We start from the raw sequence: 17292 nt of genomic DNA, 5'->3' as shown, positions 1-17292 counted from the left end.
ATGATCAATCCTGGCATTGTCATCTTGGAATATGCTCGTGCCATCAGGGAAAAGAAAATCCATTGATGGAATAACCTGGTCATTCAGTATATTCAGGTAGTCAGCTGACCTCATTCTTTGAGCACATAATGTTGCTGAACCTAGACCTGACCAACTGCAGCAACCCCAGATCATAACACTGCCCCCACAGGCTTGTACAGTAGGCACTAGGCATGATGGGTGCATCACTTCATCTGCCTCTCTTCTTACCCTGATGCGCCCATCACTCTGGAACAGGGTAAATCTGGACTCATCAGACCACATGATCTTCTTCCATTGCTCCAGAGTCCACTCTTTATCCTCCCTAGCAAATTGAAGCCTTTTTTTTTTTCAGGTTAGCTTCACTGATCAGTGGTATTCTTAAGGCTACACAGCTGTGCAGTCCCAACCCCTTGAGTTCCCTTCGCATTGTGCGTGTGGAAATGCTCTTACTTTCACTATTAAACATAGCCCTGAGTTCTACTACTGATTTGATCTCACCACACGTTTAAGTGATCGCCGATCACGATCATTCAGGATTTTTTTCCGGCCACATTTCTTCCTCCAAGACAATGGGTCCCCACTATCCAGTGTTTTTCAAGCACAGACGAATGACTATAAAATACCCCTGAAAGGAGAGACATGTGTGACGGCATAACATAGAAACGGACCGTTTCCGATTGCAGATTGTGTGAAACGAAGTGTGAGCGGACGGGGCGTGAGTTCTCTCATGTCATCTTCATCCTCTTTGATAATGCGAGTCATTTCCGTCGATAAACTGTGTCGTCATCGCGCGTCGACAACTACGGTGAGCGCGCCAGGCCAGAAAGCAAATGCTGCGCTTCTCTCGTCAGCTGAATGACTCGAGCAGATTACTGTGGTCGTTATCCACCCTTTATCCTAAATCACGTAGTTTGTTGTTATTAGTAAACAATATTTTATGCCTTATAAAAACAATATGAGACAACAAATAAGATACATTACAGACATACACATCTACCATGGAGCAAAAGTCAGGTTTATTCAGGCAAATCATACAACAAATTTCAATGGCCTGTATTTCAACTATCAGTCAGGAAAATACATCCCTTTGCATATTAAAGTTAATGATCATACAAAGATTTTAAAATAATTATCTATTCTTAGAACATTATATCCCATGACCATGGTTAATATTGTTCAGTAAGTTCAAAACCATACTAAAATCTCACGTCGTGAGCAGTGACCTACAGATCGGAGAGCAGGTGCAGACTAGGCCAACTACCTATCCTTGTTGCTACGAAGATCTGTCGTCAACGGGTCATGCTGAATAGTTTGATGTAACATCAGAGCGAGCAGGCCAGCCCTGTTCGTCATAGCGGTTCGAACATTCCGCTCCTGTTCAAACAGCTCGTCCAGTTTGTACCACTGCATTTAAAAAGGAAAAGAGAAATATCTAAGATACAGGATAGTTACAACTAAACACATGGATTTAAAGTAAAGTTTCTATTAAAAGATTTGAAGGGCAATCAACAGACCATTTCCAATGTCCTTTAAAACCAACCACCATGAGGTCTGACTCACCACTCTGACTCGTTCCAAGTCCACCTCCGCTCTCCGGAGCTTTTCCCAGTTGTAATGTTTGTTGCATTTCCTTTTGGAGACTCTGCAGTATTCTCCTGTCAGCTCAAATACATTTTTCACCAGAGGACACCCACACACCTCGTCCACTGGGATCTAGTGACCAAACAAAAGGAAACAGAAATGGGATGAAACCCCATAGACGTATGTGGCTATCAAGCATGAAAAAAAAGAAAACCTGAAAACCTTTTACTACGAATTATAGAAGTCTTATTGGACGATGATTAAATGACTGACCTTAGGATCTCTGGAATGCTCTGGACACAAAACTTGAAGCCTCTTGCAATACGTTTTGCTTTGGGGATTGTACACATCGCAGAAAAGTCGGGTCGCTCTGTGAAAAAAATAACCACTTAATAGTTGTTAACTGACCCTAGGAAAATGACAATAAACCTGGAGTGCATTTTTTTCCCCCTCACCCCTCTATTCTTGTAGGATACATGGAACCGAAGGAAGTCTGGCTCTCATACTGTGAGATAAAGAAATTAAGTATGAACAAAATTTGTTTTGCTTGTGTTAGAAATTAATTGTTAGTAATGATTAGGAGCAGAATTGTACATAATAATCACCTTTGCATAACATCGCTCCATGTGTCTCAATGCAACTTTGGGATTGATGGGATGACTGCAAGACACACAGAAAATCTGCAGGTCGGTGTCCTCACTATCACCTTCATTCACCTGCAAATAGAACCAGAGCATTTCAGAAAAGAATTTTGTTCTTCAATAGGGCCAAATAAAAAGTTAGCCTCATTGTTTTCTTTTAAAAGTAATGAAAACTAAACTTTTGCTACAGCAAAAACATTTGAATACATTTTTTTTTTATCTTAAAACCCCATAGACTAAAAAACCTAGAAGTACGTAACATGCAATCCAGTAAACAAGGTGCTGAGACACTGATAAATTCCCCTGTTAGACTAACCAGTGATAGTTAATTATACAAGTGTAACAAAAAAAAATTACCAAAAGTTTCAGGAATGTAATCACTGCTATTGAGCATTGTTTCTCAGATTCTTAATGACGTTACTTAGCACAGCTCTACAATGGAGGTCTCCTCACCTCCTCGTCTTGCTGCACTGCCTGCTGTTTAGCTTTGGCGATGATGGTTTCCAGTTCATGGAAGCGTCGCTCCATCTCCGTGAGGCGCAGCCGAGCATTCTGCTGTTCCCGACGGATTCGCTCTAGGTGCTTCTTACCATGCTCCTCGGCGATGCAGGGACTCTGCTGCCACTGCTGGATGCGCTGAGGGAGAATCTCATAGATCCGGCTGTGTATCATAATCAATGGATTAATTGATTGCTTACACAAATAATGGATGACTGCAGCCCCAGTCTATTTATATTCTCTTGACTTGTTGTCTTTGTTCTAAGCAGGCATCAGGAATACAGAATTGATGCTAAATGAACTACACTAACACACGAGTAGTGTAAAATGTCTTACTTGGCAGCTAAATTCATCCCACAGTCTTCAGAGCAGTATTTGGAGTTGGCTCTCGCTGCTTGCACACAGTTCGGCCCCAGACACTGACGCTGCCCTGTGTTATCTCGGAGCTCACCCTTCTCACTGTATCTGTTTCTGTCTTTGTGCTTCTGCTTCTGTTTATGGCGTCGTGACTCTTTCTGGAAAGTTACAAAAAGAAAGCATGTTAAAACCCAGTTGCACTTCAACCAATAACGATTATTATTATGTGGAATCAAATGTTACCTTTTTATCAAACTTCTTTTCTCGCCTCTTCACATGTTTCACCTTCACGGCTTTCTTACGCATGACGGGACTGAAAAGTGGTTCATCATCATCATCATCACTACCCCATGCCTGTGTGACAACAGAATAAACAAATGGTTCACACTTGTTCTGATCAAACCTTTTAGTTGAGAATAAAAGCATTTAAAATGAGCATGTTTTCCTTTTTATGTGCAAAACTATGGTGTCACATGTTGTACTACCATGTTGCTGCCAAGTCCTGCAGCCTTGTACTGTTGGTAGAGCTCCGCCTCGCTGTCATAGTCTTCAGAGTATCGTCTCCGTCTGTGATAGGAATTGTCCCTCCTTTCGTGCAAAGAAAATTCCTCATCCTTCACACGCAGCATTTTCTATCAAAAATAAAAAAGCAGAGGACAGACATGGTATATTAATTTTTCTATACTAAACTAGAACACTAATGTATAAAAAAAATAAATTATCCAACTTACCCTGGCCCGAACCTCACATTGCATTACTAAACTAGAACACTAATGTATAAAAAAAAAATATCCAACTTACCCTGGCCCGAACCTCACATTGCCGAAACCTGCATTTCTGTCTGATTTTGTTAGGGCCTCCAAACTTCTTCATGTCCTTGCAGAAGTCACACTGAGCACAGTCCTCTGTCCTTCTGCAGGGCTCACATTCCCCACACATCCGGACCGAACGCTTTACCTAAGCAAAAATAAACAAAAAACAAAAAGAAGAGCTATTGTATACCAAGTTTTTACATGGCTCAATGTAAGCAGCTTCTGCATCCAAGAAGCCGCAAGAGGGCACAAGCCAGTATCTTATTGATATTCTCCTAAAACATTTTGATATCAGAATTTCTTACTTTAGATCCACGCCGCCTTTCACTCCTGTAGTCAGGAGTGCTGGGAGTGCTGTAATTTTTTTCAGTTCTGTCAGAGTCAGGTTCCTTCTCTCGGGTTTTCTTCGATCTATATTTTATTTCCAGTGAAGGGTTTCTGTCTGTTGGCAGCGACAATAGCACAAAATGTCTTATGTGTTCAGGATTTGTGAAATGCTTAATCTTTGGCATAGCAGTACAAAATGCGGCAGTAGAAAACTGTTTCCATCACCTCTGCATTTCATGCAGTACCATTCACGGATTGCCTTTGCAGTCTTCTCTGTGATGTTGATGCAGTGGCCATGGAACCACTCATTACAATTATCACAGCCACTGTGAATGAGAAAAACAAAATAAAGTTCACATTCACAGAAATTGAATCTTTGAAACGACTGAACTGCCATTGCCAGATTTCAATATTATTTAGTATGCAAAAGCTGTTCACTTTACTCTAACTCTTCTTCTTTTTCTTCTCTTTACTCTAACTCTATTTTAATTTCACTGTACTGTACAAAACGCACTGCTAGATACCCCTGTTTCCTACAGGATAAATAAAGAACATTTGATTTGATTAAAACATGCTGTTTTGAACTTACATCATGAAGCAGTTTATGTCTGGTTTACGGCAGATACAGTACAGTGGTGCATTCTCCCCTTCCACACTGCTGGTCTCGGGTAAGGGGGGATGGTCAATGTCAGACATTTCACTGTCCTAGAACGTGGACAAGGACAGCAAATGGTGTTAATTATAACTGATTTTAATTCCGCAGGACATTTTTCTGAAACAGCTTCATATGTCTTTCTAAATGACTTCGAGACAACAGTTACACATTTTAGTTCAGCATTAGCAGTCTGCTGGGTATTGAAAATGCACCCAGTAACCTGAGATGGGCATTTCCCTACCACAAAGCCAGGTTCATTAACTGTGGCAAAATATTCTGACTCCTTAAAAGCTGCCTGGTAGGATTTCTTCCTATATACACTAATTTTCAACTTCTTCATTCTCCTGTCCTGCAGAGAATGAAGAAGTTGACATTGTTGTAAACATCAGAATTTGATGAAATATTAGTTAAATTACTTTAAGAACAGACAGAGCACTGAAAAATCTGAATGAAGTCAGTTCAAAATAAAATGGATTTAGTGCTGTTACTGTGGAGAAAACAATTGGAGTTGTCGATTATTTTCCAACACTTTTCACTCTGAACTGAACAGCAGACTGTTATTATTTCAATTTGAATTTGTCAATTTTGTTCTATTTTGTCAGTGATGCTATATATGATAACCTCAACTCTTCCACATCACCAGGCTCGCAGGATCACATGCAATCACATCACATTGGGAGTTGGATACGGATCCCTAACCAGATGATTAATAAAGCATAACGCAAATCCATGTTTATTTTCATCGTTGGAGCTCACAGAAATTCTATTTTTTACTATAAAGATTGTGTTCAATTGCACCTGTCCAATATTGCGGCTGGTGTTGATGTAAATACAGAATTACTATCACAACAAATTCTACTCTTAACTGTCATGTTCCTACATGGTTAAGAAAACAAACAAACATGAACTATCCAAAAAAAACCCAAAACTCGGAATCTTGACAAATTAATATGACAGCGCGGTTTATAAATGGCGCAGTTAACTTGATATTTCATGACGTGCAATTTTGAGTGACCTTTCGCTGTTAAAACTTGAAGAAACGGAAAGAAGAAACAAAAAGAAAATATTTGAAGACTTTTCGCTCACCAGAAGTCAAACCAGCAGGCCAACACTAAGAAATTGGACCAGCTAATGTATTTACACGAAAACCTAGCTAACTCCTAGCTCCCGTATCCACTGACTAGCATAAAGCTATGTCATCTAGCTCACGTAGCTTTTTCACAAAAACGGAGATTTATGAATTAAAATGAATCGTTAGAATTATTCTGTGCATATCAAGGACCAAACTAAGGTAAAGTATACTTTCAGCTAACATAATTTGGGTCTCAACATGCTTCTGTCATGTCGGCTGTAGAGTTACGGAAATTACAACCTATGTGCGATAGTCGGTCAAACTGTTAAACCTCAAATGTCAAAGTCATGATTTGTTTGTACTTGCCATTATAAGACGGAGATAAAGACTTCAGTCGTTCTGAAAATACACAGCGATCACCATTAAGCTTGTAAGCGTCGTGAGAGGGTAACATTGACAATTCTACATCGGTCTCAATCGTCGATATGTTACCACTCGGGAAAAGAACGTCTGTCATTGGTCGTTCTTCTTCTTCGCTGGTGACAAATCAACATCTAAGAGATGCAATATCGCCGCCCCTTGAAATTGTTGTGAACTGCACTTTATAAAAGGGGTGGGTTTGCTGCTTACCACTTAAATGTGTATTCTCATTATTATTTTAATTGAATAAATGTCTCAAATTACTGCAAAGTTATAAGTTATGTAAATTTAACGTTGCCACACTCACTTATTTCAGCACAGTATTTACTGGTTGGATTGGACGATTTGACTGTGACTCGACCCAAAACACTAGCTTTAAAACCCACACAAATACACATACACACACACAAGGGAGGGAGGGGGAGAGAGAGAGAGAGAGAGAGAGAGAGAGAGAGAGAGAGAGAGAGAGAGAGATGTCAGATGCAGGCAGGTACACCTCTGATGAAGACAGCTCACTGAAGAATGTGCTTTTCATGATAGGGCTGCATGTTGGATCACCTTCTTCAAAAGTGTGAATACAGTATAGTATTCATGCAGTGTGAGTACATTATGTTTCCTACTAAACTATCTTGAAGCTAGACCTACTAGAATCTTCTGTATACAATAAATGCTACTGTGTTTAAGGCATTTATCAGATTGACTTAATTTAAGTTCATTGAATGTAAATAAATTATTTGATTCATTCATACATCCAAGTATACATTACAGTATACTATGTCACTCTTCTAATGTCTTAAAAAGCCTTTGCTGTCATTCTTGGATGTAACTCATTATTGCATGGACTTAGCTCAAAATCAGTTTAAAAATGATACTTTTAATTTTAATGAATCATTTAAGAGGTAAATGTGTTTCCTCTACTCCACCTGCAAACATACATAAGTTAAGTGTGACCTGAGCACATGAATTATTAATTAAGAGGAAAATCAAGATCGTATAAATCTTTTACAGCAGTCAGGATATCTGACATTCAGTTACAGGATAAAAGTTTCCAAAACAGTGATAAATAATAGATTAACTTCTCAGCCATTTCCAAGATGTCCACTCATCATTAACAGCTATGAAAACCTCAACCACAAATCCGACTGATCTGTCTGTGTTGTGTATAGAGAAATGCAAGTGTTTAACTTGATGATAATATTTTTATTTAATTTAAATATTGAAAAGATGAATTTATTTCAAACCACCACAAATTATCTTAGTTTTAAATAGGAAAGTTGAACAGCTTCTCTCATGTTTTTAGTCTGTTTCTTATGTCCCCTTCTTCAGGTTTTCAAGAGATATAACTAAAAAAGATGGAGGATGGAAATAACAGCAAAGCAACGTTTCTCCACTTACTGTCCACTGATTCCAGTTCACCCATTATTTCCAACAATTTCATCGCAGGTCAAATAGGTTTGTTTTAAGATAATAAACTAATGAACTGCAGATGTTTGGAGAAAATCATCGTTTTCTCATCTTGCAGGATCTTTGGAAGAAGTTACCAGTCGTACAGAGCAGAACCCCACTGAGAACACTGACCTGTTTTCAGCTGACATCTCTGTGAGCGCTTTACCTTGTGAAATAGGTAACTGAAAGTGTAGATATTTAAACCATCAGCTGCTTGCCCTTTAATCAGTTGTCGTGGTTTTCATTTTTACGTCTGATGCAGAAGCTTCTGCTGAAACCAACTTGCTTGGGACCTCGAATGGTGAAGTGACCAGTGCAGTATTGTTCTGCAGCCCATGCCAGGTGGAGAAAGATCAACCAAAGCCTCTCTGTGCCCTGCTGCCTTCCCCTATGGAGGTTTATGATATGAGTCAGGCATTCACATCAATTAGCAAGAGCCAACTCAAAACCACTTCTATTGACACCGGGCCAAGTGGTGATGGTAAGTATAGGACTACTCTGTGTCCTCATATACTTTGTGCTTGAATTAAAGCTCTCCTCTCTTGTTTTTTCCTCGTAGATCTTTGTGCTGCCGTTCTGCTGGCCTGTCTCTTCTGTCACCCACTGGACTGTTTGCTGGCGTCAGCGAGGGGGTGTAGTGAATGCATCTGGTCACTGTGCTCATCCTTATGCAGCTGTGGGCCTGGCACCATGCAGCCCCTCCTGGACATCACCCACCACTGTGACTTCTGTGGATGTGTGGACCTTCACTGCTGCTTGTGCGACTGTTCCATCTGTGAACTCTGCCTTCATGCTACAGAGTGCCTGGACCTTGCCATGGAAATTTCTCAAATGCTATTCCATTAATACAGACAGCAAACGACCACATCTGATTTTTAACAATGGGAAACTTTTATTTGTTCAAATCTTGTTCAAAACAACTTGCAGGGACAGAAGACACAAATGCTACCAGTTTAGAGTTAACAGTCATTTTACCATAAGTTATAGCTGAGGGTAAGACGTGGATAATAATTTGTTTGAGAAGAAAAATGTAATCATTTCTATTTAATCTTATGGGACTAGAACAATGCAGTCAGCAGCGGAGCAGTGGAGTGGAACTGCTTTTTGCTTTAAGTAGGTAAGTTCTCTATGACACTCATTTTGTTTGTATGTTATCACAGTCCACACAATAGTAAAACATTTAAGTATGGCAGTAACTTGGAGATTGTGTTGAAGGAAAAAAAATAGTGCGTCAATGTCGAAGAAAAAAAAAATACACGTATACACGTGCTTTCATCCGCCTTCATTAACTGTACATAAGAGTTAAGCACCAGACATACTAAATACCTTTCAAACATCCGTGGCTATTGTTCATAACTGCATTGCATGTTCCACACAACAAACTGTGAAGGTAGCGGTTGGTCTACAACTAGGTCAAACCCTTTTGAATTCATACTACATATGAGCAACAATATATTATTATATTTGTTTTTATCATTTAAAAAAAGATCATGCTAACTGGTAAAAATCACTCAGTGACTACCAAGGTTAACAAACAAAAACAATAACTAACAACACATATTATCCAGGAGAAACTGCTTATCAAACCATTATTCAGGTATCAAAAAAATAGGTATTGATCGACAGTACTATCGCAACAGGATAAAATTGTTCTGCAGTTCTCACATGGTCTTTAATTTCCACTGAGTGAATATAAGTTTTTAAAAAATAAAATGCTGCTTTGTAATTTCTAGCTAATCTGGAAGAAGTCCTGCTTTGGCTGACTAGCTGCAGCAGTAAGTGATTTTCCACTGCTTTTAAGGTTTATTACAAATACATGCAACCTGGGCATTATGTGTGTAATGTGTGTAATAAAACCAGACAAAAACTCATAAAATGCATAGACTGTCATAAAATAAGGTGCAATTAAAATTGCTCAAAATAAAATATTCTTATATACAATATGCTGTAAATATTTCACAATGTGCCAATTCACTTTACAAGGATCCCTTCTCTAGCTGCTGGTGAAGAAGCTCAACATGGATGATCGCTGCAATTAACAAACCCTGATTCCAGTCAGTTGGATAACAAAATGTGTGTTGACATCTCTTAATAAAAAAAGTAATTTATGCCAAGGTTGTTGGCATAAAAGCCACAACTTTATCCCTGTTTGAGTACATCATTCTAAAAAATTATGTCCCTCTTAAATCTCTGAAGAAACCTATTTAAGAATGTATTTCCTAATGCTAAGTCCATGGCTTTATATAATAATCAATTATAAGATTGCATTTATAAACATGGGCATAATCTTCATCTCCAAACAGGAACAATAACAATTAAATCTGTTTGGCAAACAATGTTACGAAAGAACATTTCTACTCATCTTCATCACCCTGTTTATTATTTTTCTCTCAACTCTTCAGCCCTGCACTGTAAATAGATTTGTGTTATTTAAGGATAGACTCTGACATTGTTGTTCCTGCAGTCTTTGACCACCTCTTGGTGCTCATCACAATTCTTCATCCATTTCAAGGCTGCTGCTGCGACTGCTGGTTTTAGAGGCACCTGGTGACAAAGGAGAGAAGAGTGGCTCAGCCACCCTGTCTGAAGACAGGTCGCACCCGTCGTCCATGAGAATGTCTCCCAAAGCCATGTCGGGGTAGAGCGCTGAAGCAGAGGTGTTGTCGAGCTCAGTAAAGCTCAGACTGCCAAGGTCCAGGGGGCTGCTGATGGTGACACCTGCAGGGGAATTTGAGGCGGGCGGGGACAGGAAGGAGGCCGATATTGACTCTCGGATAGCTGCCGCAGCCAGATTGTGGTGGTTTTGGGAGGCTGCCCCTTCTGCAGTGGGGGCCAAAGACTGGCTGCTCTGTGGGACCGCTTGCTGCTGAAGCAGGGAGGGATCGGTGTTAAGACCAGATGAGATGCCGCTGGGAGAGGAGAGGCCGTGGACACGCGCCTGCATTTCCAGCTCCTGAGAATATTAGGATAATAATTCAAAGACTATGACTATGCTTCATTTTTGCACATAAAAAGTAATTTCTATTTAGTAAGAAGTATATTTTAGGGTTTCTTTTTATGAATGTATTAGTTGTTCGAATTAGAGAACTGTTTCATTCATCTTTTACTGGCACACTCTGGCTTTATGTTGCACTCATGAGACGGGCAAAAATTGAGGTCAATTTCAACCAAGCTTTGCATGAATGTGGGCTTAGTTGCATACCAATTTCAGGTAGAATGCAGTAAAAAAAATCTTTACAGAAGAGTAATGACAACCACATATTTATGCTGACCTGGATGCGCAGCATCAGACTGTGATTTGCCTGCTCCAGCTTTTTTTGGCGCAACTCGATATCCTTGGCTCTGTGCTGCTCCTTCTGTAACTTCCTGATGTAGTCCACAGACGCCTTCAGAATGGTGCCTTTATTCCAACGCATCTCACTGTCACCATTGTGAAATATATTGTAGATATAATGAAGAAGTGAAACAAAGGACACAGTACTGAATTAGAAGACAATAATTTTAATAATTCATCAATGGATAATAAGTATTCTGGAGTATCAGACTTACGGGTCGATTGCCTTGGGTATCAGAGTACCCAGTTCCTTTATACGGTCATTGATGTTGAATCTCCGCCTCCTCTCAACTGCAGACAAGGAAGAGCGACAAGGCAAAGAGGGAAAGCAAAACTAAGTTTACCTTTAATATTCAATATCATGGAAGAAGAATTACTGGATCCACACAGACATGAACAGGTCCAGAGTGGAATTTCTTAAAATTTCACAAAGGACAGAAAAAGCATGGTGTACAGCTGGGATGTTGTGACTGAGTCTACACAAGAAAAGCTCCACTTACTGAGGTTATGGTTATCTTTCTTCTGCCTTTCTTTCATTAATGCTTTGGCATCTGACTCTGAAGGACAAATTAAATATGGTTTCAAACATTTTAACAATAATACACGTTCTCTTAAGTATAAAGCAGTCAAGAAAAAATGTTGCTAAGTTACATTACCATTTATTTCCCTTTTAATATTTGGAAGGTCAGCAGGGCAAGAGTTGCTGACAGTGAGAGTGGGGGCTGTCATTCCTGGACTGTGGTAGACATCCAACAGGTTTCCTGGGAGCTATAGGAATAAAACCTTATTATGGAACTTCAAACACTTTCCCCTATTGTTATGAATCTTCCCCATTCCTGCTTAAAAATTAAACCAGTTCCTCAACTCCAAAACAGAAAGAAAGCCGCTTATAGATTGCAGAGGAGACACGCGACAAGATACACACACTGTCTACCAGTACATCTTTTTATCTACACTATTAATGCTAAAGCACAAAATCCAACCATTTCATGAAATTGTTGCATAATAAATGTGAAATATAAAACCCATCGTCATTTCAAAGTATAGCAAATTACCTCAATAGGATTCTTTTTTTTTTCCTCCAGCAGCATCACCATAATTCCCATTTTTTTCCTTGCAACCGAACATTTGGTTAAGGTCTTTGTGTCTGTCTGTCAAGTCACAACCCTGGCAGCTGCAATGAGTTTCACTTCTTCTATGCTCCGATAGTTACGCCCCGCCCAGGCAGCACTTTTGTGATGAATAGTAAGTGAGTGCCAAAAGTGTGTATTTACTGATACGACTTCAGAATTCCACACGAGAGGCCGTTTGTTTAAAGTCAGGGAGTAAAACCTGCCTGATATCTGCTGTGCACGTAAAACTACAATGTGTGAACTTCAACATAAACCAGAACCAGAACCTCTTCATGATTGGATAAATAAAGTGTTTTTCATACCGTACTAGGCAACTGAAGACCTGAGTCAATCAATGTAATGATGTCGTCATTAAAACTGGACTCAAGGCTTATGATGTCATCGATCACGTCGTCAATCTAAACAAAGCAGATAAGAGTGGAGATGGGTGAGAAAAGTCTTCATGGGCTAAATGTGAGAAAGCCATTAATGGGAGTTGTAAACAGAGGATTTTGTAATCTAAACCATCTTAATGATACCTTGAAAACTGAATGGCAACACAAAACATGTGAGCCAAAAATGGTAAAAGTGTGAAAGAGGTCTGATTTCAAAGAGAGGTGCAAATAAGAGATGTGCCTGCATGGTTAAACACTGGGTGTAGTATTTATCATGTTATTGTGACAACAGGACAAGAAGGCTCTGATGACAAAAGGCATGCATCATTAGAGTGGGACCTTTAGCTGCACTATTACAGAACAAACAAAAAAGTAATTAAGCCAGAAGTGAGTAGAGGGTTTGAAAATTACCTCCTAAAAATACTCTCTAAATTTGAGGAAAATGTTGACACGGTTATCTGATCTGGTTTAACAGAAAATGAACCCTGCAGAAACACGTTAAACCACTAAGATCAAAGTGGGACGTTTCCCATACTTCCTCTTTGTTGGATCCGATGTTAAGCAGAGCCATGGGGCTGTTGGGAGCACTGCTGACATTAGGAGCAGCTTCAGGGGCAGAAGTGGACTGTGGCACCGGGGATACGCCCATGGTCTGAGTGACTGCCATGTTGCCCAGGGTGGTGGAGAGGTACTGCTTCACCTGCTGCCTCTGTGCTTGCTGTATGTGGTACTTTGTGGGATTCTCCAGATGGGTCTGCACCTGATCATTAAAAAATGTGTTCAACAGTTGTTAGGTACGAACATCCAGACCAACTCAGCCTTCATGGAACACAAGGGTGAGCTGGCAAACAAGGTGCTCTTACTTTCAGCACCTCCACAGGAACTTGTGCTGGAGGGGGCCGGGCAGCGTTAGGGGGCAGTGAGACAGAGATGGCTGGAGTGGAGTCAGAGGCCCGGAGCTGAGAGGCAGAGGCCTGCTGCTGAGCTTCACGTCTCTCCTGCTCCTGGGCTTGCTCTCGCATAAGCTGCTGTCGCAGCAACACACGTGACGACATCGCTGGAGAGAGGTGTCCAGACCTGGGGAGGAAGCTGGACAAAGAGGAGAGCTACTGAGCGCAGGTTCTTAAGTCATGTGTTGTTTCGTGTTATTACCTAATTCAATCCTTCAAATAATCCACTACTGTACTCTCCTAATGAAGATTAGGTGGCGTGTCCGGATGTTTTTTCCTTGGTTCCAACAGAAATTCTTAAAATTATTTAAATGATTTACAAATCCTATCAATAAAACTTAGTAAATTCCACAATATCACATCCACAATGAAGGCCTGTGACCTTTGACTAATAATACGGAAATGCTTTCCAAGCTACTATTATTAACAGGTTGTGAAACATCTATCATTCTATTGACTCCCAACTGTGTTCATTTCAGGTTCAGATGATTAATTTTAAATATTGATTTACCAAGCTCTTCTCCAAACCGTTTCTCATGTGAACTGACAGGTTTCCATTGGTGAGGTTACTTCATATAAACCCCCAGGAGTCAGGATAAAGTGTACTTTAGCAGCCTTCACACAATATGGTAATGTGAAGCACTGTGCAGGAATTTTTTGAGTTTAAAAAACATACGCACTTGAAGAAAAAAAAGTGTTTTATTTCCCCGATTTGTTCGTGCTGATTCCTCTTCCTCTTTCCATTCCTTTGACCACTTCTGCTACCGAACTCTTTCTGTCTGCCTTATTCAGCTTGGAAATATCTTTGAATAGTGTTAAAATAATAAAATCATTTTACAATTTCATTCTCAAATCCTAAATTAATTTAATGCTAAGTACGTTTACAATGTAGATAAGATTTTGTATGTATGGATGAGTGTGGGAAAGACATCCTCGTTGCTTTTAGGTAACAGTTACGGGGAATTTAGCTTTTAAAAACCAGAAACATTACAAGGACATAGTTCCCCTTTCAAGACTCTACTATGTGCGATAAAAGTCAGGCCAAAACAAAAATCCAGAAACACCATCTTCTCTGACCCAACCCTCAACGGAAATGTGTGCTGCAATCTGATAAGTCCCCATTTCTTGCGGTTTTAGAAATCTTGGCTGTTGTATCATCTGGGCTGCCAAAGAAAAGGCCCATTCAAACTGTTACCAATGCAAAGCTCAAAAACTGGCATATCTGTAATGCACATCTGCTCTGTAGAATCTGGTATTCATGCATCTATTAGGGTGATATCCTTCATTCTTTTATTATTATTTATGTGTAATAGTTGATAAAATATTTACATTTTAAGAGGAAGAAGATGAACTTTATTAATCCCCTTAACGGGGAAATTACTATTTTCACTCTTTACATGATTTTTGTGTTACATGCAGGATATACAGTATATTTGTGCAGGCCCCTGAAACACACAACACACAAGGGGCAAGCGAGCATGCAGTTAGTAATCACAGCACAACAGAACATGGGGAGGCAGAGAGTGAAGGGCAGCCACTTCAGGTAGCACCCCAACTGAGCAACTTGTAAGGGGACGGCGCCTTGCTCAAGGGAGCCTCGGCAGTGGCCGGGAGGTGAGCTCACACCTCCATGTAACACAAAAATCATGTAAAGCTCCTCCAGTCAGCTCACACTCCGATGTCAGATGTCTGGCGGGAGCGGGAATCAAACCGCTGATGTCTTGTTGGGAGACGTTCGCTCTACCACTGAGCCACTGCCGCCCCACTGCCTTGTTCCCAGGTGTGTTTTGGACTCCAACAGCCCTACCATACTTCCTTGTGCACAAAATGTAGGTTTTGAAAGGGTGTGTTTTGTCAGGGGTGGGATTAGTGGGTTCGTAAAATGCAGGTTTAGCCAAGTCATATTCTACATGTTGCTACAGAGTAGATTAGCATGGCGTAACCATTCTACCAACATAAATGCACAAACTAACAGTGAAGACCCAAAACTGTTTAACCTATCAAGTCATATATCAAGAATTGGAAAACATTTACCATTGAGAACATTAAGGAAGTGCATCTGCTTTATGTTGGGAAAAAGGATATATGCCTCTGTTCAATCATTTTTCAAATGTGTTGCTAGAGACTGTTCATATGTCTGTAAAACTTGAAGTATATCAATATTCACAGAAACATTTTTTGTCTTTCCACTGTATTCAATAAAATTTGGGTTAAAAAGGTTTTGCAAATCATAGCCTTTTGTCTTTATGTCTGTCCCAAAAAAGGACATTCAAAGCAGGCGGGTGATGATCAACAGCCCACTTTTGTAACTATTATTCTTGTATCTAGATTCATTCTTTATCAGTAGCAGGATGAAGCTCCATAAATAAACTACTAATTGTATTTTTCCAATACAATTAATGACATCATGAACTAAGATCCACGCCTACACACACACACACACACACACACATACACACACACACACAAACACACACACAAAGAGAGAGAGAACAACTTATAAAAACTGCATGACATCGTTTTGGAATAAAAAAAACTACCAAGATATCATTATGTTCCAAAGGTTTTTGGCTAGTTTAAACCTGAAGAGCACACCTAAAGCTGTTATCTCCACATTCAGTATCTCAAATAATACATCTTCGACAGTGGATGGACTTGGATCTCTACTTCGAACCAAACCCCAGTATTACACAATAGTTCTGACACAACTCTGCATGTCTTCGAGTGTCCTGACACACTCCTCGTTGGAGGTCTAAATATACCATATTCACCCCCCCCTCCAAAAAAAAAAGATTAGAAAACATCAATGTGTCAGTGAGAAAGTTTCTTCATTTAGTTTACATACCGACAGTGAGTTGACAGCACCTTTAGGTGTGACTGTGTTTACAGTGGTCGATGTCTTGTGCGTTGTGACAGCATACCTTTAATATTTACTGATTTACTGAATAACTGAGTAGAATCATCTTAGATGAACCACTGAAACACGTGTACCAACCAGTTCGCTATCGTAACTATAGCTGTAGTTGACTAGTGTCTTCGATCCCTAACCAGCTGCGGTTGGCGGGGTCCACTTGACAGCTAAGAGGTGCTAACGGGCCCGAGCATCAACACGATGAATGTCGATATGTTTACGCAACTAAACAGTTACCATTTGGCTAACTTACCTACAATTCTCCAACTGGAACCAGGCTGACTTTGTTTGTTGAAAACTGTGGTATATGATGATGAAGTTAAATAAAAAGTAGGAAGTGGAAACTTAGCTAGCTAGCTAGCTAGCTAGTGGTCTGTAGTTGCCAAAACGCTAGTGATGAAACACTAGCTTACGCCAGCTAAATAATTTACTTTTGAGAAAAGATAGTAACATGCTGCGATACGATAGTTATTTGACGTTATCACAGCCATAAATCCCCGATGAGTTTCTTTTCCATTTTTGAGTCGGTTAATGCAGCTCGTTTCACAGTCGCCAGCTGTCTTGTTTAATGTTGTTTATCTCGGGCCGACTGACTGAGGTCATCTCACGCATCTTACCCGGAAGTTATTGACCCCTGAGGTGCTTCCGGGTTATAGACGGCCTGTAGTCCAGATGTAAAATAAAACTGCAGCAGCAATTTAAATGTGACACGAGTTTTGAGGATGTACAAACCAAGGTTTTGAACCGGTTAATGGAACGA

At 40.0% G+C, this 17292-nt stretch overlaps 2 protein-coding genes across 2 annotated transcripts; both read right to left on the bottom strand.

Annotated features, from left to right (window-relative positions):
• Positions 1 to 1017: 1017 nt before the first annotated feature.
• cxxc1b (CXXC finger protein 1b) lies at positions 1018 to 6463 on the bottom strand. Its single transcript, XM_068315520.1, has 14 exons — positions 6331 to 6463; positions 4827 to 4942; positions 4463 to 4563; positions 4216 to 4352; positions 3900 to 4055; positions 3584 to 3730; positions 3342 to 3452; positions 3078 to 3256; positions 2697 to 2904; positions 2208 to 2318; positions 2058 to 2107; positions 1876 to 1972; positions 1582 to 1734; positions 1018 to 1425 (listed from the first exon to the last, which is right to left on the bottom strand). The coding sequence occupies exons 1-14, from the start codon at positions 6331 to 6333 to the stop codon at positions 1279 to 1281; spliced, it is 1716 nt and encodes a 571-aa protein (XP_068171621.1). The 5' UTR covers positions 6334 to 6463; the 3' UTR covers positions 1018 to 1278.
• Positions 6464 to 8699: 2236 nt separating this feature from the next.
• tfe3b (transcription factor binding to IGHM enhancer 3b) lies at positions 8700 to 17136 on the bottom strand. Its single transcript, XM_068315562.1, has 9 exons — positions 16786 to 17136; positions 13535 to 13760; positions 13207 to 13431; positions 12600 to 12695; positions 11821 to 11932; positions 11665 to 11721; positions 11380 to 11455; positions 11103 to 11250; positions 8700 to 10783 (listed from the first exon to the last, which is right to left on the bottom strand). Exons 2-9 carry the CDS (start codon positions 13724 to 13726, stop codon positions 10319 to 10321), a joined length of 1371 nt encoding a protein of 456 aa, XP_068171663.1. The 5' UTR covers positions 13727 to 13760; positions 16786 to 17136; the 3' UTR covers positions 8700 to 10318.
• Positions 17137 to 17292: the final 156 nt, after the last annotated feature.

This window comes from Antennarius striatus, chromosome 5 (assembly GCF_040054535.1).
Source record: "Antennarius striatus isolate MH-2024 chromosome 5, ASM4005453v1, whole genome shotgun sequence".
In the NCBI taxonomy this organism is placed as follows: Eukaryota; Metazoa; Chordata; class Actinopteri; order Lophiiformes; family Antennariidae; genus Antennarius; species Antennarius striatus.
This window is presented reverse-complemented; position numbering and strand designations above follow the sequence as displayed.